This window comes from Synchytrium microbalum (genome assembly GCF_006535985.1).
Source record: "Synchytrium microbalum strain JEL517 chromosome Unknown SmJEL517_scf0006, whole genome shotgun sequence".
Lineage (NCBI taxonomy): Eukaryota > Fungi > Chytridiomycota > Chytridiomycetes > Synchytriales > Synchytriaceae > Synchytrium > Synchytrium microbalum.
Genome location: NW_022158355.1, coordinates 730,857 through 753,658, shown reverse-complemented (window position 1 = coordinate 753,658; position 22,802 = coordinate 730,857). Strand labels below are relative to the sequence as shown.

Sequence of the window (22,802 nt, the reverse complement as noted above, 5' to 3'; positions counted from 1 at the left end):
CGATACAGATAGTGTAGATTTGCAGTGCGTTCAACACGGAGCACTGAATGCTTGACTGTAGAGCGCCCCAGAAGAGCGGGTAGAGAGTTTTGGTGTTGATGATGCAGTATGTAGCGACAGATGTTGATAGGATGGTGATGAAGAGCAGGATACCTTGAAGGCTGCGTCTCATTGTTGGAGTGTACCATCTGACAAAGACCGCTGAAAAAGACAAGCGAATGTTAAGTGGCAAATCCGTTTATGTGCAGATTACGAGTATGAAAACATTGAAGGTGCAATAACAAACCACCTGCCTTGGAAAACAGCAAACCTCAGTAGTTCAACAGCGGTATACAAAAAAAACACAATCTTAAACAAGATGAGGATACAAATCAGATATCTGCATCACGGTCCGATTTGGAAAGTTTGACGAAATACCTACATTCGTCACTGTCATGGCCAACACATTGGCACTCAATTGTACATTCGGATTGACTGATTTTCCCAAGACAGACAAAATCCAACAAATCGACGCAAAGACATCCAGCGACGTGGCAGCCACAATAATATAATCTGATGCCTGCGGGGACTTCAAACGGCGTGTAGAAATCGACAAGACCAAAATAGAGCAACATAAGATCGCGATTCGTAGTATCAATTCAGGTGGATCGATCTCGTCTCCGTGTGCAGGTATATACCACTCTGAGATCGGATTGCAGCAGTTTGAGCCCATAGTAGCATCCGTGTCACGTTTAAAGTGAAAGTGGTGGAACCGGTACACTTTTCCGATTCAAGCTGTGACAGATCTGTCGTAGAAAGCCTATAGCACAGATTGATTCGGCAGGAGCCAAAAGGCCGGCACGATTTGGTCTGTCGTTTATCTGATTGGATATCTGAGGGTCAAAGTGGGGGGTTTTGAACAAGAAAGTCAAGCTACTACGTACGCAACACAGTTTTTTTTTGGCTGAAGATCATCCATCATCCGGACCGCTATTTTTGAAACCTTCTGTGTTGTTTAGAGTTTCACTTTGTCGTGGCTACCGTGGCGCGAACATACGCCCCAAATGGATTTTTTTGGCATGCAACATCCTCGAAACAGAACATACTGTAACAACTCCTGTAATACTTGGCAATTGGGTACAATCTGCTGTGGCCAAAACAGAAAATACGATGTCCAACCCCAGATTATTATCGGAGAGGGAGTTGATTCATAAGGTGTTGCAAGAGGTTCCTCAGGTGGTCCTTGGCAGCAATGTGGAGTAGCTGGAGTATATCCAAACACTATGATTCAGGTTATAACAGGGTGCGTTCCGTAAATGAGGGATGTATGCCTGAAAGCAAAAGGTTATTTGTTGCGAATCGGAGTCCTGCATGAATGAATTGATCCGTGTATCCTTGCAAGTCACTGTGCACACATTCGGCTTTCCAAGATCTCGCCGCAAAAAAAGCCGGTAGTCGACATAGAAATTGGTAGAGCATCGAAGTTTCGACAGCCAGATTCTCCGGTAAAGAACCAATTCAAAGTCACTCTAAAGTTGGATTGTAATAACTCAGATATCGAATTCAGCGGTTAAATCGTATGGGTCTGCACATCAAATTCACCAAAAGCAACGCAATCTTGGCTGCCGGACTTAACGACTGACAGAAAACGAAATCTGTCAACGAGAGAGAACTTAGTCTGAATGGCTAGGCACATCTCGGTGTTATATCATATTTGGGACGTTCCTGTCTGAGTGTCGCTCAGCATCGACATACCCTTTACCAAAAGAGACGCAATCTTGGCTGCTGGACTTAATGACCGACGGAACCCAAAGCCTTGTGGCGAATGAGAGCTTATTCGGCATGGCTAGCCAATATTAGCTGCAGTGTCTCTGGGAAGTTCCTCGACATCAAATTCACCAAAGAAAGAACTCAATCTTGGTTGCTGGACTTAGGGATCTACAGAACCCGAAGTCTTTTCGCGAGTGAGAGCTTAGTCAGCGGGGCTAACTAATAGTAGCTGTGGTATCGCTGAGAAGTGTCTGTGAATGTGCCGATCCATCATCAACATCAAACACATTTCTTCGGTTCATCGCTCAACGCACAACGAATGCTCTAGCGAGGAATCCCCAAAGCAATCAATAGCTGCTGATTTTGTCTTTGGGCGAAAAGAATGAGTGCTGGCTGTCATTGTTTCATCATCAATCGCTGAACATTCACAACCAACAACAAGAATTTCGGCGCCAACAGCTACTTATATGTTTATTGGATGATGCTGACGGCACCGGTCGTAGATGATTCGGATCAGGAAGTAGGTTCTTCATATTTCAGATACATTTCTTGGCGGTGAAGCATTTTGGGCATGGATTGTTAATGTGTTTTTGAATATCTGCCAGTTTGTGCCTTATTGGGGGATTTGCTATACCTTAACACTCTAAAGTATACGTTACCTGAACCATATATGCATAAAGAGCCTTCGTACCATTGCTCATATTCATCAACAACGGGTGTACTGCAAGTTGCCCTGCCCACGTTTGGCCACCAGTCACTCTTCTACACTCAATCAGCAAACCTTCATCCACAAGACACGCTATGAGTTCTAGTTCTTCGTCTAGATTTACTATGACTGGTGGATTATCGAAGTATTGGTCGATCTCTCTCCTGAGTCTGGCTTGAGCTCCAAGACCATAATGTTTTCAAGGTTTTGATCTTTATATCTATTGGCACATTTTCGAGTCACAATACATTGACAACAGCCAGTTCCTTTTTGATTTTGGTAGGATACGTGGCATCAGTGATACCAGATTAATCTTTACTTGGTTGGTGCCGGCATCCACTTTTTGATGACACGAGACCTCAGAACTGATGTAAGAATTTACACCAAAACACACTTGTAAGCATCCAATTCCATAATGGAGCCTTTAATTGAGTCTGGCGACTCTGAAGAGTAGCGTTTTGATTGTCTTTGTACATAAAAGTTGTGTGACCTCGATCCGACAAAGAACGAACAGCAATGGAACTCCTTGTACCTCCGAAAGACGATCCAACATGCTTACGATTCAGTGCAGTATGTCCAGTTACAAGAAAAGTGATCCGAGGATATTGCACCAAATCGACATCATATCTGTTGATGCTGGTGTTTTAATCACGTATGCGCGGCTTGGAATTCCCTATACAGTAAATCGCAGTTACCAATAATCATACAGCTACTGCCTACACGCTTTGTAGTGGTTGTGCCCCACGATCTATGCCCAAACGAAACGAAAAACGTAATGTCTATCTGCTGTAGAGGCAAGCCCAGCTCCAAAAACAACGAGAGGCCCTCAGAACGATTTGGGATTACGATTGAAAGGAGCTTAACTCGTAAACTAACTCGTGATTTGTTTGGATCCTCCGTTTTCGAGGGTGAAAATGATAGTGGGCGCTATAAAAGCCGTTCTCTCCAAAACAGTCAGGAGAGAGCAGGAGCCGGTTGCATTGATTATGAAACGAGATTCTATTGCTATACACGGTACAGTTTCTATGTCAACGCCTCCCTACGGGACAGAAAGTGGTTATGATTCCCTAGTGATTAAGCTATGAAGGTATTACAAGGACACAGATCAAACAGAGCGAGTTGAAGTTTTCTCAACTGCAAGAGGACAGTAAGATGTCGTAGAATAGAGAGCGAGCCATTGCCGTGCCTTCCTCCATCTGATTACTCACTAATTCGCATACCATCAACAAATGTTCCGTTTTCATCCTGAGGAGGCTCAGATTTTTTTTGGTCCTACTTGTCACGCTTTTCGGCAGTTCCTGTACGAGAGCGTCGTTTTCTTTCTAAATGGGAGTAGCCGAACGCAGCAAGCGGCTACTAAATGGATGGCGAGAACTCTTTGTGGCTCTTGGTCGGTTAACTGTGAGGTATAATGCATCATTAGGAGCGGTTCTACTTTGGACGCATATTTTGAATCCTTGCAATAACACGCCATAGTCAATGGATGGTCGTAACTGCCTGCACACTTGGCTGGACACTCGATGCGATGGACTATTTCACCGTTCCTCTAGCTGCACCACAGGTATGTATGATCAACACCGTGGACGAACGAAATCAAAGCTCACGAATCCTGCATCGCTGCGCAATTTAGATTGCAAGCGAATTTGGCGTAAAGCCGTCTGATGTTCTTATTGCAGTGACCTTGACATTGGGATTTCGCCCTGTGGGAGCCTTTATATTTGGGTATCTTGCAGAACGTTATGGTCGAACTAAACCTATGATGGCCGTCATTCTTCTCTTTGCACGTACGTGTTTTTAAGTCGCTTTTACGTTGTAAATTAACCAAACGAATCAACCAACTCCATAGTTTGTGAGATGGCATCTGGTCTGTCACCCAGCTTGCCAGTATTCTTATTCTTTCGAGCCCTGTTTGGTTGCTGCATGGGCGGGATCTGGGGATTGACAACAGCGCTCTTGATGGAATCAACACCACCAGAAGCCCGTGGGTTTTTATCAGGAGCATTATCAGCAGGGTATTCACTTGGGAGTCTTATAGCCAGTGGCCTTTACGCCCTGATTGTGCCAAACCTAGGATGGAGAGCGCTCTTCTTTGTCTCGACGTTCCCTGTCATACTGGCAGTTTTTGTTCGATTCTTTGTCAAGGAATCGCCAAGTTGGACATTACATCATGAGAGAAGGATGGCTTTGCATAAAGGAGATCCCAAGAAAGTTGCAGACACCAGTAAACAAGTCAGAAAGGAAATCGTACATGGCTTTCAATCGCACTCGGTAAATGAAGTGTTTGTCTACACTGACATTTCAATTTGATCAAAACCCTGAACCTCCTTTTTTGTTGTTAGGGAATTTTTGTTATGTGTGTCCTACTGTTAGCGGGAATATCGTCTCTTGCGCACTAATCGCAAGATCTTTATCCAACGTTTTTGTGGGTTTTTGAGTAGTCAACAATTTGTGACGTTACTTAATATCTATCTTCCTTAATAGACAAGTGCAACGCGGCTACACGCCGACAGAGTCTGCAATCACTGTAGCCATTGGTAGCGTGGGGGCCATTATCGGTGGTGTGGTTTTACCAGCTTTAGGAACGATTATAGGTCGCCGGTATTGCATTGCCCTTTGCAGCATAGGTGCTGGGAGCCTGATATATCCATGGGCGTTCGGTAGCACACTAGTCAGCCTTCGAGGGTCGATTTTTTTCATGCAGGCCTTTGTGCAAGGGTATGTCGAATGATTGATGACCAGATGTTGAGCTTGAGAGCTCACATCCCAGCATTTTAGCGCCACTGGCAACTGTCCAGGGCATCTCACTGAGCTTTCACCACCAGCATTACGTGGGATTTTTCCAGGAGTTGCATATCAATTGGGATGTCTTCTTAGTGCACCGTTCCCTCAAATTGAAGGGGTTCTAGGCGAGCATTTCCAGACCATCTCGAACGTCACATCAAAGCTAGTTGCCGATTACGCTACCGTGCAGGCTATTTTATGTGGAATTTTCTCTGTTACTCTGGCATTCGTTGCTCTCGTTGGGGTAAAGTTCACGGCGATTGATTTTCAATCAGGACAATAATCTAACTTGGATTCTTTGATGATAGCCCGAAAGACTCAATGCGGATATTTATACAGATGCGCTTGATCACCAAGAGTACGAGAAGCAACCTGCTTCAATACCCGAGGGCATTCAGGAAATTCAACCTATAATGGACGCAGAGAAAGCTGCTGGAGAGTTCGAAGGGCGAACTGAGATCTCGGGAGAAAATATCGAATCTGAAATGGATTTGACTGAAGTTGAGTGGCGCACCGAGCTTGAGAAACTTAAAAACTGAATCTAATTGCAATAATCGTAAATTTTCAAATGTAAAAACTGAGTACACCTGATTTGTTTGGTCGGCGGCGTTTTGGTTCCAGCGTGCCACCCAACTGGCCAGGTCGCGTCAACTCATCAACTGTTTAGGCGTTTCACCTCCTCCTTCAAACAACAACAACAACAACAGCCTACTACAACAATAAGCTACGAAACACTGGAAATGGTGAAGGATGAAGGTGAAAGCGCCGAGCGGCGAGTCTCCAAACTCACTTCCGGGATGGAGGGAAACTATGAGAGACATTGAGAGGCTGAACAGAACGTAAGTTAGCTTGTTTGTGCCTTTTGCGTTTAGTACCCAATACTAAACAACAAATTTTACAGACAAAGGACAGTTTTTACTGCAGCGTACGTTGAAATTGACAAAATTGTTACTTTTTTTTGTGGGTTAACGTTATTTTGCTCCTTACCTTGTAGATTTTTAGGATGGTGCGTGAGTGTGATCTAGAAACCAATGACATGAGACCGCATTCATGTGGGCCGAAAAAGCATTCCACCGTTTTAAATACACGCTTTGTTTTTTGATAAAGAAACATGCATAGAAAATATCTCTCGCCTTCTCCTAGGACTATTGATGCTATTTGACTACTTCACTGTGGTTCTGAGCGCTACTCAGATAACTGCTGAATTCAAGCGTAAACCAAGTGATGTGTCTCTTTTTGTTACGCTGACTCTCGGAACGAGGCCTGTTGGTGCATTGCTGTTTGGGTATATGGCTGAACGTTGAGTAAGACCCAACTGTCTTGATGTTCGCCGCGCTCGAGCAGGCAAGTAGACTAGCTCCATCTCTGGCCTGGTCACATCTGATGATGAGGACATCTCGTGACTTCCTCCTTACTTATTTTTTCAATAGGTTTTTGGTGTTTCGCGCTATCTTTCGCGTGAGTTTGGACAGCTCGCCCATTAGCAGAAATTTTTGTATCTACAGCATCATCGATGGCCAACAGAGCTGGCTTCTAACTTTTCTACCTTGCAGATTGCGATGGGTGGAGAGTGGGGGCTGAGCTCATCGCTTATGATGGAAACAGTACCTGTAAGCACTTGAGGATTCTTTGGTGGAGTTTTGGCTCAAAGTTACGCCTTCGGAAGTTTTTGTGCTACTGGTCTTTACTTTTTGCTAGTTCCGAACTTTGGTGAGACTCCAACGTTTTCGCCTTGGCCTTGGTTGAATTGTCATCGTATTCTCATTCCTTTCGATTCTAGGGCGGAGCGCATTATTCTATATCCCAATATTTCAGCTTTCATGGCCGTTTCATCAGGTGTTTTGTGCCAGAATCTGAAAGCTGCATGATGCCCGACGAAGAAGACGTATTGTTTAAGGAAACGAAGAGATCGCTAAGGTGACTGTAGGATCTGCTCTGCTCAAAGAAGAGGAGACGCTGCAAAGCACCATCGGGTACCACAGCAATAGTTCGACAGGCTCAAAGTTGCAGTTATTTATTACCCGTTAGTTTTACAGTTGCCATTCCTGTTCTCCATGATCATTGTCGCTTGTATAGCCTTCCTCGCTCATGGCTCTCAAGATATATATCCAACTTTTTCGCAAGTTCAACGTGGATTGACACCATGTCAAACAAGTGCTACCAACGCTATTGGAAGTTTTGGAGCTACAGTTGGTGGTGTGCTACTGGGCTCTTTAGGAGACATGATAGGGCGACGAAATTCTATTATGCTGGGAGCTATTGGTGCATGCCTCATGACTTATCCGTGGTCGTTTCCTACAGACATCGTGTCCCTTCGTGTCTCTGTATTTTTTAATGCAATTCATGGTCCAAGGTATGTGCCAAAACTTTAGGTTACAGATCTTGTATCAAACTCCTTCCGTATTCTTTTGATGTTATAGGCACTGCTGGTAATACTCCTAGTTTGTTGCAGGAATTGTCTCCAGATTAGCAATTGATAAGATCCCCCAAACACCAGAAACGAGAACAATGAACATGCATAACGGCTGATTTTATCAATTAGGTTCTCTGAGAGGCTTGTCTTCTGAAGTTGCGTTTCAGATGGGTACGTTTTAAGACGTTTCTTCATGTCTACGAGGTTCGTTGTTGACATTTCGAATCATGGTCCAATTGAACAACTAGGCGCTGTGATTTCTGCTCCAGGTCTTCAAATAATAGCTGCGCTTGGTGAAAAGTTTCCGACCACCAATTCTGACGGCAAATACATCCCTGATTATGCCAGGTTGATCACTCGCATTACTTCGCTGTCTTCCTTCAACCTCTAACCATGGTTTTTTAGGCTCAAGCAATGCTAGTTGGAATGTTCGCTGTAGTCCTGATCATAGTTGCACTCATTGGGCCCGAACAAATCTGGCCACTGATGCTTTGACAGAAGGTCCTGTGAGGAAGGCTCCTCCAAACGTTACTGTACGAGTTGTACCTCGCAAGCCAAGGACGCCAGTCAAAAATTCTAAAGCAGATTCAGCAGAAAGCGGCCAAGCAAGTTTGCGTTGGCAGGAGACAAACTGAACCTCGTTTTTGTTTCTGTGTGGTAAATTATTCGTTAAAACCGATTCGCCAAGATACGAATGATCGTTTTGGGTTGCTTTGTCAGTTCGCTCCAAGTTTGTCGGGCAGCTTCCTTTTTCAGTTTATCAACTATTTTGAAGTGTGATCTGCTTTGGACGCAGAAATGGATTTTGAGTTTGGAGTAGTTTTTCCGATGATCTTTAACGATAATGCCGAGTCTTAAAAGGACTTGGCTGAAGGTTACTGGCACGCCGAATCGGAGAAGAAGTTATTGGAACTTGATCACGGTGGTCGTAATATTTTTACGGTTTATGCGTCGGTTTGTCACTCGCGTTTTCATGTTTTCATTCCAACTGGATGCGTCACTTCGCTTAATTTGTAAATTTATTGAGGCGCTGGATAATCCTCTCCAGCGACGACTTCAAACTTTTGGGCCATCAAAAAACTAGAGAAACGTGGAAAAGGTGAACGATGGAGGTCAAAGACGTTCAAGACGAATCGCGAGCCTCCCATAAGTCAGGATGGAGGCAAACGATCAATGATATCGGTAGCTTAAACACGACGTAAGATTGCTCGTTTGTGCTCGTGTTTTGTCGCCCGTCCTAAAAAACTAATTTTACAGGCAATGGACGGTCTTTACTGCGGCGTACGTAACTGGCGATGAAATTCACTGTTAAGTGTGATCTGACCTTTCTTTTCTGTGTTTGTCAACATCAGTTTTCTTGGATGGTGAGTGATCTAAAATAACATCGTGGACTGCATCATGCCCCAAAAGCACATAATAGAATGCATTCTACGCTTGAATCTCACTCTTGGATCGTACAATTCGCATAAATAATATCTCTTACCCGTCCATTCATAGGTCTATGGACGCTATTGACTACTTTACTGTGGTGCTGAGTGCAACACAAATAGCTGCTGAATTCCAATGCAAACCAAGTGATGTGCTTGTCGCTGTTACTCTGACTCTAGGAATGAGGCCTGTTGGTGCACTACTGTTTGGATATATGGCTGAACGTTGGGGACGAAAGACACCGCTTTTGCTGAATGTCTTGATGTTCGCCGTGCTCGAATTAGCCAGTGGATTGGCCCCTAATCTTACCTGGTTTTTGGTGTTTCGAGCCATCTTTGGTGTAAGTCGATGAAAGACGTCCTCCGGTGGCGAAGGTAGTTTAGTGCTAACTTGGCTAACTCCAGATTGCGATGGGTGGTGAATGGGGTTTGTCCTCATCACTAATGCTCGAAACTGTGCCAGTGAGCACTCGAGGATTTTTCGGTGGTGTATTAGCGCAAGGCTACTCTTTCGGAAACCTGTGTGCTACTGGACTTTATTTCTTGATTGTTCCCAGTCTTGGTGAGTTTTCAAGTTTCACTCGTTCCACCGTGGTTTCGATTCTCAGCCGTTGGTTTTCTAGGATGGAGGCCACTTTTCTATATTTCTACGTTTCCTGCTCTTTTGACACTCTTCATCAGGTGCTTTGTTCCAGAGTCAGAGTCGTGGAAGCTACATGATGCTCGACGACGAGCCAATACTGTTGAAGGAGGGGAGAAGAGTGCCAAGAAGACTGTCGGATCTGCGCTACTGAAGGACATCGGACACGCTGTAAAGCACCATTGGGTACAACGCTAGTAACAATAGTTCAAGCTCAACAATACAATTACTTATTCGCCCTCTTTTTATAGTTGCCATTCCTCTTCTCCATGGTGATTGTAGCATGTATTGGCTTCCTCGCTCATGGATCTCAAGATGTGTACCCCACGTTTTTGCAAGTTCAACGTGGATTGACACCAAGTCAAACAAGTGCCACGAACGCCATTGGAAGTTTTGGAGCTATCGTTGGCGGGGTGTTCCTTGGCTCTTTAGGAAATATAATAGGAAGACGATATTCGATAGCGCTGGGAGCTATTGGTGCTGGTCTCATGGTGTATCCCTGGTCGTTTTCTACAGACCTCATGTCCCTTCGAGTCTCTGTCTTCTTTATGCAATTTATGATACAAGGTTGGTCTTTGTCTGTACTCAATCTATTTGGCGTCATTTGTCTAATTTGTCTCATATGATACTTAGGCACTGCGGGTAGTACTCCGTCGTTGCTGCAGGAGCTCTCTCCAGGTGCGGCAATGACAAGCCTAGCTGCAAAAAACGACCATACCTAACGTCTCATCACTTCCAACAGGATCACTTAGAGGTCTGTTTCCTGGACTCGCCTTTCAGATAGGTATGTTCTGATATGCTGCTCCATTTCGAGCACCGTTTGTTGAATATTTCGCAATTATGTTCTCACTCAATCCTTCAAATTGAACAACTAGGCAATCTGATAGCAGCACCAGGTCCTCAGATAGTAGCCTCTCTTGGCGAGAAGTTTCCAACTACCAATGCTGCTGGAAACTCTGTACCCGACTATGCTCGTGTGAGTTTGAACATTTGGAGTCTTTTACTATTTTCTCTCCTCTAACCTCTGACCGTAATTGTCGCAGACGCAAGCAATGCTTGTTGGTGTATTCGCTGTAGTGCTGACCATAGTTGCAGTGATTGGACCCGAACGACTTAATGCAAATTTGGCTACTGATGCTTTAACGGAATCTCCTGATAAAGAGGTCGCCGCTCCACCAAATATTACTGTACGTGTTGTTGCTCGCAAGACAAGCACCGAAGTCGAGATTCCTATAGGAGATGAATCAAAGACGGAAGTTCCTCCCTCCGGAGATTTGGCAGAGGAAGGTCAAGAAAGGTTGGGTTGGACAAAGTAATACACACACTTAACTGCTGCTTTGTTGTTTCTATGCTAAATTATTAAATCTGATTCACCAATTGACACCTGATCTCGTTGAGGTTGGTTTTTCATTTCAAGTATATTGGGTAAAAACAAAGCATATGCCAGAGTATGTCAAGCATTTCAATCATTATGACTCAAAAAGTAGGTACATCCACAGATTTGCGAACTGTAAGAACTAACGACGATGTCTCCTCAGTCAAAGCCGAAGCTAGACAAGACATTTGAAACCTTGCTTTCTCCAGTCTTCGGCAGTCCAATGGCTTCTTTCAGAATCTGATAGCGCAGTGAAATGAATCGGCTCACTTCCAGGCTGTCGATACAAGACAAAGACGTAACGATGGTCTCCACCCTCTTTGGAGGTGTTGGACCATTGTAGTCTGCTCAAGAGTCATTACCATGCAAGAGAATCTGAAAATGGTGCTTACTTTCTACTTGTTACCAGTCAAAATCTCTCCCCTTTCAAGATGAGGTCGTGGAATGTTGACGAGCGCCCAGTGACGCCATTGAGCTCGTGATGGGTTTGAGCGTGAAGGAGCATCTAGTTAAAGACAAAATAACACGAGAAAGAGCTCCGAGCCCTCTTTCATCGTTATCTTTTGCTGGTGTCCTGGGCTTGCAAAGTTTGTGACAAAGCAACAATTGATCCTTAAGCACCGATGTCAAACACCTGGGTCAACCATAACCAACGTATAGTAATCGTCTTCGGTTGGATGACTATTCCACTTGACTTTTGGAGCATTGACTGCGTCTAAGGGAGTGGTATAGATGATGCTGTGTCAATTACTGCCTTGAAAGCAATCGGTAAAATGTCTCGAGGTCCCAACCTTTTGGAGCAACAACGGAACCCATAAAGACTTCACTTTCAATCTCACATGATACATGCAAAGGCACAGTAAGTCGACAACCCTCTGGAATTACTGATGGAGAAAAGGTGTGATAAGATCAAAGCAATCGGCGTTCGCTCCTTTCAAAATTTCAGATCTTACTAGTAGGAATAATGCCGGCCATACGAAGCATATCTTCCAACGTGTTGGTGGCGTTGGATTGTCCTGCCATGTTGTTTTCCTTTTGGTTGTGAGTGTCGTGCTTTGATAAGCACTTAACCAAACTGTAAAACCAAAAGCTTTCGACGCGTCAAAACGGTGGCGAAGTTCTGAAATGTTCAAATAAATAGGAAATGGTATTGTTTGATTTTTTGCACTTAGTAACGATTCACGTGTCCCAGTTGGTTTCCGCGACACAAGCCCAAAATCACAACAGCTGTGCTTGAAAGAACGTTTGCCCTTCAAAACATTCTGCCATTACTCATGGTGTGTGAATGAACAGAAACTATGGTTGCAGCATTGCCTTTACTATCTGTGCATTTTCTAAACTTATTCACTTTGTCCGTGCTTTAGGATGTTGGTGTGTTTCGGGCACTTGTATCTTACGTAGTTGAGGATTGGATCATCTGAGGTAACTGGAATTCGCATGCATTCCTGCTCTTATCGGTTCAATCGCCCATGAAACTAGCAAACTAATTGTTGATCAAAATTCCAAGGGATGAGTGAATCAAATGATTCTTCAATCCCACCTCGATTGCCTGTCGACAAGACCAGATCCAAAAATGAGAGACGCCCATCGCCACTCAATCCTGCAGCTGCTAGTTCGGCCAACTCTCTGGGTCAAAGACCGGAAGCAACAACACTACTACCTGGCATTCGAGCCTCCGATTCGCCAGGATCTGCGTCAAGTCAATCTCCACTACAACCACAGACTACCTCACCAAATCAGCCTCCCTCAAATATAAATATACCCAATGTCTCGATGCTTGGACAAGACCATAATCACAACCAGTCGCCATATGCTTCGTCACAACCAATGTTGGTACCTCTGGCTGATTCTTCGGATACTAGTAATGGATCTACTGGAAATATACCCATAAGGAAACGTAACTTACAGGCTATACCATCTTCTCTTCGACGCTTGTCGCGCAGCTTCTCTGATAATGACGCTATCGAGTCTGTGGGTAATGCTTCATCCGCAATTGGATCTGCCCCAATGTATTCGCAACAACAACAGCCAGGTGCTCTACCACCATCAGGATTTGGCCCTCCATCTGTAAAACCAATAGCAGTCCCGTCACATCTACCTCTACGTAAACTATCCAGGTCATCAGCATCAGATTCTGATGGCTCCGAAATGGGAATCCCAACGTCACCTAATACTCTCAGTTCACCACCGAATGCGAACTTACGAGTTGCTGGACAACGAAGAAGAGCTTCTATATTGACAGAATCAGGATGGAGTAGTGCAGCACGATCAGAGGCATCACCTCAATTTGGTAGCACGACTCCTCAACGACATAGTTATTATATGCCAAATCCAGAAGAAACTGAAGAATTGTTTAAACGATGGGGTACTTCACCTGTACCCATGACTCCATGGATGGAAAAGTCAGCTATACCCTCTTTAATAGGTCCTTCAGCATCATTAAGATATGAGCATCCTACACCTGCCGAACCACGACATTTATACTTTTTATCCACTTCAGCTCCAGATGTTAGATGGTCTCAGCCAAGAGAGGCTCGATCACCCTCGCCAACGTCACAGCATCGTGTGTCACTTGGCTTGTCATCGCCTGCAACATCTAAAGTCACCAAGAAACGTACATCAGTCACTCCCGTCCAGCGTCCAAGTACTGATCGTAGGCCAGGTAACTCATTAGCGTTGCTTACGTCACCTGTGAACCCGAATCCTTCATCTTTACCGCCCTCGTCCTTGCCCAACAATCTTGGTGAGTTATGGTTGTTTTGGAGTGTAGACAGCACTGCTCTTCGTCTAGTCTACGTCTTCTAATATGCCCGTTGTGTTCATTTAGCTGACTCACGAGCAAGACGCATGCGGACGGCATCAGCAGTACCAGATGCAACATTTTCGCCCAGGCCAAAATCGAGCAATGTTGCTGCAGTGCCAACGATGGAGTCAATGCAAACGCAATATAGTATGAGCCACACAGATTATCAAATATTTACTGGTCTGGTAGAAAAGGCACGTCAAGCCAAAAATCATAGGTGGGCACAATTGGACATGGTGGCCATATGGCCCTCATTCCATGATGGATTTGATATTCCTACATCTTCTATACGCCCCAGTCCTGGAAACGCACATCATAGTAATAGTGGTAGTCGGCCTAGTAGTATATTTGATTCACCAGTATTTCAGCCCACTGCTATGGACTTTAGGAGTCCAAGTCCATTCTTTCAGCTGGATGACGATGATGAGGACGAGTATGATTCTGAACGAGAATCATCTGCATCTTCGTCAATATCACGTGGGCAAAGCTTTACAACGAAACCTGATCCTAAATATACTCGGCCAGGACGAACGAATCGACCTTTACATGTCACTACAGGGATAGGCATAGGTTTGGAAAACAGTCCAAATGTAGGAATGTCACCTTCAATTAGTGCTAATACTCCATTTACTTCATCGACATCTGGATCCAATTCCCAAACATCGGATAGTCGGCCACGAGAGCTGAATAGGTCCTTGTCGGATAGTAATTTAGATGATTTCTTGAAGAGCTATGAACAGCTGAGAAACCAACTTAATGTAGTCAAAGGTACATGTGACGCAGAAGTATCTAGAGTCATTGCCGAATTACATGAACATGTAGAAAGGCAACTACAGGAAAGATTTGAAGCAGCCGCTCCTGGTGATCTCATGACTGGAAGTAAGAGGATGTCGTATACTGACTCATCACGAAGGACGTCAGATATACATCATATGCCACTCCAACATCGAATGTCGGTGGCGTCTACACTATCAGAAACCAGTAGCTCTGGCACTGACTCTCTTCCTCGTAACACGCAGTCGACCAATGTTTTATCGGGCAACGCTACCGCCATCGCAAAGGATAAAGCGGACAGTGTTCCGCAATCACCGAGATCACCTCGACCACCAAGAGCACCATCTCAACAAGGTCGATATTCTTTAGCTAGCAATCGTAGTGTGCCAGAGTCGTTTGGATCGGTAGATGAAGATGCGCCTCCATCCCTACTTGAAGCAGCCATGTCCGAGCTCACTGCGGTTGGACAGAGTATATTAGAAACAGATGGCTCTCAACTATTAGAACTTGGAGCATGTCATAACATTCTCAACACATTGTTTACCTTGCAGCATCAATGGACAATCAATCAAGATTGGCCATTCAAAGGAGCAGTCGGTAGAATCCTTTTGGCTTTCGGAACTGTTGTTTCGTTGGTCGAACATTTAGAAGAAGATGAACGGTCTTGGACTGCTGCCGTATCGAGCCGCGTAGCTGCTATTTCCGCTCATCATTCCAACGCCAACAGCAACAACGGTAGTAATCGTAATGGCAGCAACAATAATAATAATATCAATAGTAACAACAGATCTACTGGACAGGAAGGCTCATCTTTGCCTTCATCTCAAAGGCAATCTGTCGTTGACCGGGTTTTTGAACGACGTGCTTCTACCGCCAGCTCTCTGGCCGGAACAGATGACGAAGGTAGTGCCAGTGGCAGTATAAGTGAGAGTGGTGCTGAAGGAACCCGAAGCCCTCCTTTGAGACGTGGTCGCAGGCGAAGGAGAACACATGTCGCTACTGCTGCTGGTGGTATTGCTGCACCTGTTGAATCCGGACCAGGAACACCTCCACTGCCGACTCGACCTCCTCGACCGCCACCATCACCATTAGCTGATCCATTGCGTTCTCAGATGCAACACGACTGGTCGTTGACTGAATTACGGGCTGCAGCTGATGAAGGACAGAGTCTAAATGTCCTCATGGAAATAGCACCAGATGGCTCCATACTGTATATATCTCCCATAGTCAGTCATGTATTTGGATTTGATGCTTCAGAACTAGTAGGAAAGCACCCTGCATTCTTGCCAGAGAATGGACCCGATGCTCTCACATTCAAGGAGGCAACAGATGGCCTCTTAGCAACCTTTATACCGCAATCATCTGCTGCAAGCATGCCTTCCAGTGGACAGATTGGTTCTGAGATTCGATACCGTGCTAGAATAAAAGACGGTAGATGGGTACAGATGGAGGGTAAAGGTATTGCTATATACGATCGAGCTACTGGTAAAGCCCGATCGACAATATGGATCACACGGCCTGTTCAACTTATTGGTGAAGGTTGGGAAGATATAGATACCGCACGAGCCAGTGATGAGGAGTGCTCTGACGACGAAGACGATGGTGATATTAGTGAAGATGAAACAGATGGTGATACAGAAGAAGATTTGAATCAAAGTAATGAATTAGAAACAACTCCTTCAGAAGGTGATAGAATGGTCGTGACGAATAATGTGGGAGACGAAGCAAATGAGCCTTCGACATCGCTTGCTACGCCACCAACAGAAGCTGCAGAGCCAGAGATTATTGTGGTCTGCTGTAATATATGTGAACGTACCATCCCTGCAGTGCTCTTTGAAGATCACACTGCAGTATGTGGGGACGTGCATCGAACGGAACAAGCCATTGTTCTGATGAACGATGAGCTTCGCGAAACTCGTCGTCAAGTCGCAGAGCGATACGAGAATCTCAAGGAACAACTCGATGATTTAGATGATGTAGCTAGAATGTATGTAGGACGACTGACACTCATCTTGCGTGATATACTGGGTATATTAGAAGAAGCCATCTTGCTACCTATGCCTGAGGATGATGGAGATGATGCCTTACATGGCAATCATCGACGAAGCAGCTCTCAGCGACTCTCACATATGACAGCGTCAACGATCTCACCATTGACACCTTTACCAGGCAGCAGTCCACCAAGTCCATCCGTTATACTAGACGCTGAATCAGACTATGCCACCCGTGCTCGAAAATTGGCTCAATGGAGGTCACCGAATGAAAAGGAATTTTATCCTCCCTCCGGCACATCGACACCCTCTGCGTCCGAGCCATCGTCTCCTCATATAAGTACACATGGTCCTCCCAAAAACGTAGATCCAGAATTGGAAACACTCGGAATGGGTGCTTTACAATTGTGTTTGGTAGTGGCAAGACTCGTAAATGATAAGGGAAGTCACTGTGAAATCATGAAGGAGGCCTTGGTACGATATATAGAGTCGGCTGCCAAAGAAGAAGCGCTCAGGCTCGGGCTTGAGAATCCGATTAGTATCGATACTGTGTCACCAGACACCATTCCGGTTGGTGGTGGCATGAAGGTGGTATCATCGCCTGCTTCAGAGCCTGGTTCACCTCCTGTAAATAGTATTCTACCAGATAAGCAAAGTCCAGGAACAGTTGAAACTGATGTTGGCCCCAAACTGACTCGCAAGAAGGGTAACAGGGCTCTGCGAGACGAAAACGCTACGTCTGCAGACAGACCTGGTCGTGGTAGACTGGATAGAAAGGGTGTAACGGATGACAAAAGATCGGAAGGAGAGCCATCTGCTACTCCTCTCTTTGGAGGGTAATTACAATCTCTTAAAATTTAAGTAATTGAGTTCACATTTCTCACTCATTTGTTCCCTGAACACGTAATAGTCCACCCATATCTAAGTTCAAGCACTTCTTCAACTCCTTGTGGGGTCGAGACAAGTCACGAGAAAGACGGGCGTCAGTCCGTGCAACACCTCCGGGCTCACCACGTCAGTCTTCATTGTCAAGATTTGATACTTCAGATGCTGCCAAAGCTGTTCCCCTTGGCAAAGCTCAAGAGTTTCAGTCTTTGGCAGATTTAGCGGCGTCTAAAGATGGTGGTGTTGGAGGTAGTGATGTGTCGCTAACAAGTCATCGTCCAGGAGACAAACTTGAGAGTCAAGATTCAAATAGCGTCAACAGTATATCGTCGCCCACTTCTCCTGTCAGCATCACTACTCCTACCATTGCTACAGCTCAATTGCAAAGGTCTACTCCTTCGATTAAAGATTTCGAAATCATTAAGCCCATATCGAAAGGAGCGTTTGGGTCTGTGTATTTAGCCAAACGCAGATTGACTGGTGAATACTTCGCCGTTAAGGTCTTGAGAAAAAATGATATGGTGGCGAAGAATCAAGTCACAAATATAAAGGTACGTCTGTGTCTGTCATGGTCATCAAAATAATCTAAATCCATATGTCTTGTAGGCTGAGCGCATGATTTTGACTCAATTGGACTCTCCATATGTCGTTAAACTCTATTTTTCGTTCCAAACCAAGGAAAATTTATATTTGGTAATGGAATACCTGAATGGTGGTGATTGTGCAGCTTTAATCAAAGCTGTTGGCCAATTGGATGAAAAGTGGGCTAAAGGATACATTGCTGAGCTAGTCTTGGCTTTGGAATATCTTCATGATCGTGGTATTATTCATCGGTACGCTCATTGAATTGTGAATGGTTTGGAAGCGAAAAAGGTCTTACTGAATCTCAATCATAACAGTGATCTCAAACCTGACAATCTGTTGATTGATCACAACGGTCATATAAAATTGACAGATTTTGGTCTTTCCAGAGCTGGATTTCGCGGGCGAACAGCACCTGGAGTGTGGGAGAAGCCTTCGCAATCAGCATCGCCATCAAGTCAATCGGCTACTTCACCAATTGCAATTGGTGGATTACCAGCTCTATTAGATAAACCACCTCATACACCAACAAATCTAACAAGTAATCCATGGACTGCAGCAGCCGCTTTATCACCACCATCATTTTTAACATCGCCATCATCCCATCTACGAACCCATTCCCGTCGATCATCTATAGCTAGTACTATGAGCACGCTCTCTACTGATGGTGTAACACTGCCACCGACAACACCGCCCTTTTTAGCAGCCACGTCAGTTCCTGCTTCGCTAATACCAACCCTTACACCGAGCAATGCACCGACGATAGCACCAACAATACCACCCATAGAAGAAGTGCCTAGCGAGAAGCTCTTTGTCGGAACGCCTGATTATATAGCACCAGAAAGTATTGCAGATATAGGACAAGCCAGCGTAGATTGGGTAATTTCAAGCTGTTCCTTGATTGTTGGATTGTGAGCGAACACTTACTGAAATCTTCTTGTTGTAGTGGGCTGTTGGTGTGATATTGTATGAGTTTCTGTATGGATTCCCGCCCTTTCATGCTGAAACACCGTCCAAGGTGTTTGAAAACATACTGAGTAGAAACATTGACTGGCATGAAGATGAGATAGACATCTCTCCAGAGGCCAGAGATCTGATGGAAAAGTTGCTGTGTACTGACTTTAATCAACGCTTTGGAACTCGAGGTGGTGCACGGGAAGTCAAGAATCATCCCTTCTTCAGTGATATACACTGGGATGAATTGGCATCTGTAGAGCCGAGTTTCGTGCCAAAGGTCAAAGACGAAGAAGATACCGAGTATTTTGATACTCGCGGAGCAAGAAAGAGCTTCCCCGACGAAGAAGAGAATGATGCACCTATAAGTCCAACTGAGAGTCAGAAAGGTGGTATACCAACCGAAAATCCGTCATGTCTAAATACGCCAACAGCATCCGTACCAACATCACCCACCACACAGCAAACTCCCATATGGAATAATCCATCTGGATCGAATGCAGGTACTCCCAGTCGACGTAATAGCAAACCAGATTCTCCTCCGAATGCTGATTTCGGAGAGTTTGTATACAAAAACTTGCCCTTGTTGGAGAGAGCGAATGCTGTCATTGTAAAGAAACTTCAGTCTGGTCTCGCTGCTGGTAGCTCTTCGTCGCTTTCAACTGATCGAGCAAAAGAAGCTCGATCTCGTAATAGCACAGTGGCTAGTGGAGCTCCATGGTCTGAGTCTGGACGCGGTACTTTAGCGTCATTGGCAGGTCTTCCCGCACCTATAGCAGTGCCACATAACAGCGGTAGCAGTAGTGGTGGAGGATCATATCGTGAACGGCAATCATCCGTGTCGAGTAACGAGGCCACAACGCCCACACTCATGGTAGAGCCAACTAGCCCAACGAATGATGGAGGACTTATGTTTCCTGAATCCTTCAGACCACGTCAAAAGTTGCTGGACGAACACACTATGGCTCGTCGTAATTCCTTGCCATCACGTCTCAGGACACTGAGTGGACCAAGTAATGCAGCTGCTACAGGTAGTACCACGGTGTCATTGGGATCGTATAGTCCAGAGCAGCATTTACAAACAGCAAAGCAGCAGTTACTGTTACAACAGCAAGCTCGTAGTAGGTCCGGTAATCGAGGTCATAGTCGTGCTCAAAGTCGAACGGACGCGCTACTCCTTGCACGTCGTGATTCTGTACCTGAAGGTGCAAGGCCTATGGATATATTGGTGGTGGATGATAATCCTATGATTTGTAAAATATTGGAGACTATGCTCGTAAGGCTGAATTGTCGAGTCGTAGTAGTCCGAAATGGAGCTGAAGCCATTCGATGTGCTATGGGTGATGTCAAGTTTGATGTCATCTTTATGGATATCCGTATGCCTATAGGTTGGTGAATTGTTTCGACTTCTTAATATTAAGCTCCTCTGATTGCGCTTGTTTTGTCTTTTAGTCGATGGAGAAACAGCTACAAGAATGATCAAATCCATCAACAACATCAACCAATATACCCCAATCATTGCCATAACGGCATATGAGCAAACATTTTCAGTAGTCCAACTCTTTGATGATGTTATGCCGAAACCTGTATCAAAAGACATGGTGACTCGCATTTTGAGAGCAGTGGCAGATGCCCAGAGCACTCAACCACAGCCTGTATAACGATATTGTCGCATCTTGTATTATAGAAGAGGTCTCATGTAAACCTGAAAATGAACCAAGTAGCATATATATTATCTATTGAGAAATAACGTGACTTTTGTTTGCTTTTGCGTATTTCTTGTGCAAGGCGAGCAATTCAATAGGCAAATGATTCTAGTGTGTTAGATATAATGGATGTCATTCCCTTTCGAGGGGTTAGGTCTGGCAGTCCCAGACTTTGCGATCCTTTTTTTTTTTGTTTTCTCAGCAGCTTTTGAATATCGAACAAACAATACAAACTTGCCCTCAAGCATCATTTGGAACGCACCCATGCCTTTAGGCCGCATCATGCCACTCTGGGACCGCATCCTGTTCTAGTAGTAAGTAAACCACTCCTCGAATTCGAATAAATGGTTGAAAACACGCAACACGATTTACTGACAAACGATTCTACATTAGCCTATCGTTCGTAGTCAAGTCGTTCATTCTTCAGTATACTGGAAGCATTATGGTAGGTCCTGCTGAAGCTCGTTGCGTTTCTTTCATGAACTCCATTCTGACATCAAAAATCTGTACCAAACATTTAGATGAAAAGCAGAAGTCATCCATGCTATTTTCCAAGCCAATCTCCACCACAATCACAGATAATTCGCCAAATCAACCTACTTCAAATGCAAACATACCGAATGTCTCGTTGGTTGGACAAGATCATCATAATAACAACCAGTCGCGATGTGCTTCGTCACAACCAATGTTGGTACCTCTGGCTGATTCGTCGGATACTAGTAATGGATCTACTGGAAATATGCCCATAAGGAAACGTAACTTACAGGCTATACCATCTTCTCTTCGACGCTTGTCCCCCTCATACACCAACGAGTCCAACAAGTAGTCCATGGAATGCAGCCGCCGCTTTATCACCACCCGCATTTGTAACATCGCCGTCATCCCATCTGCGAACCCATTTCCGTCAACCATCTATAGCTAGTGCTATGAGCATGTCCTCCTCGAAGTTTGCTGAGACCCCTGATTATGTGGCACCAGAGATTATCAATGATGTGGTTGATCCAGCCAGTGACTGGGTATGTTTTGTCTCTTTTCAATTCCCTTGGTTCGCCAGCTATCTCTGAAACTAAATCATTTTTCTCTCATCTAGTCGGCATTGGGTGTAATCTTGTATGAATTTCTGTATGGCTTTACGCCGTTTGACGGCGATACCGTTGAAGAGCTTTTCAAAAGCATTGAGACTGGGATGATTGACTGGCCCGAAGACGAGACAGATGTTTCCTCTGATGCCAGAGATCTAATGGAGAAGTTGCTCTGCACTGAGTTTAAGCAACGTCTTGGAAGTCGAGGTGGAGCACAAGAGGTCAAGTATCATCCCTTCTTTAGTGATGTACACTGGGACGAATTGGCATCTGTAGAGCCCAGCTTCGTGCCAAAGCTCAAGGACGACGAGTCTACCGATTGCTTTGATGGTCGGGGTGCAGAACCCATGTCTGAAGACAAAAGCTCTGAAACGCCCAAAGTTACCAGTGCTGAATATCATCATGCTACTACCGAACATCCGTCAAGTCTAAATACCTCAACAGCATCACTACCACCATCACCCACCACACAGCGAACTCCCTTATGCAATGATCCATCTGGATCGAATTCAGGTACTCCCAGTCGACGTGGTAGCAAAACAGATTCTCCTCCAAAGGCTGATTTCGGGGAGTTTGTCTATAAAAACTTGGACCCTCTTGGAACGTGCTAATGTGAGCCTACTTCAGAAACTTGAAACTTGTCACGCTGCTACATCGTGATGGATTCGATTGGATAATACTACATAATGAGCTGCCGCAACCTCAACCTCACTAAACATAGTCTTGCTGGCTTACTGGCCATCTTTATAATTATTGTCGGACAAATTTCCTATGTTGCACTGCCCCAAATTTTGTTTGGTGTCAACAAACAACTGCCTCGTTTATTTGATAGAAATTAGAAATTTGAGCGCGACGCGTTTCTAAATGATTTCATTGCGCAGTTTACATTTACTCTCGCTTCTCGATACGCCGTCATTTGAGCCTTTGAAACTTT

The 22,802-nt window shown here is 44.8% G+C and overlaps 1 protein-coding gene across 1 annotated transcript; it reads left to right on the top strand.

The window, feature by feature from the left end:
• Positions 1 to 12,600: 12,600 nt before the first annotated feature.
• On the top strand, positions 12,601 to 22,479 carry SmJEL517_g01853 (uncharacterized protein; the record flags this gene model as incomplete). The annotated part of the gene is made up of 11 exons (XM_031167781.1): positions 12,601 to 13,834; positions 13,919 to 17,495; positions 17,570 to 18,095; positions 18,151 to 18,377; positions 18,444 to 19,005; positions 19,073 to 20,468; positions 20,533 to 20,735; positions 21,180 to 21,231; positions 21,308 to 21,541; positions 21,627 to 21,802; positions 21,877 to 22,479. 11 exons carry the CDS (start codon positions 12,601 to 12,603, stop codon positions 22,477 to 22,479), a joined length of 8,790 nt encoding a protein of 2,929 aa, XP_031026374.1.
• Positions 22,480 to 22,802: the final 323 nt, after the last annotated feature.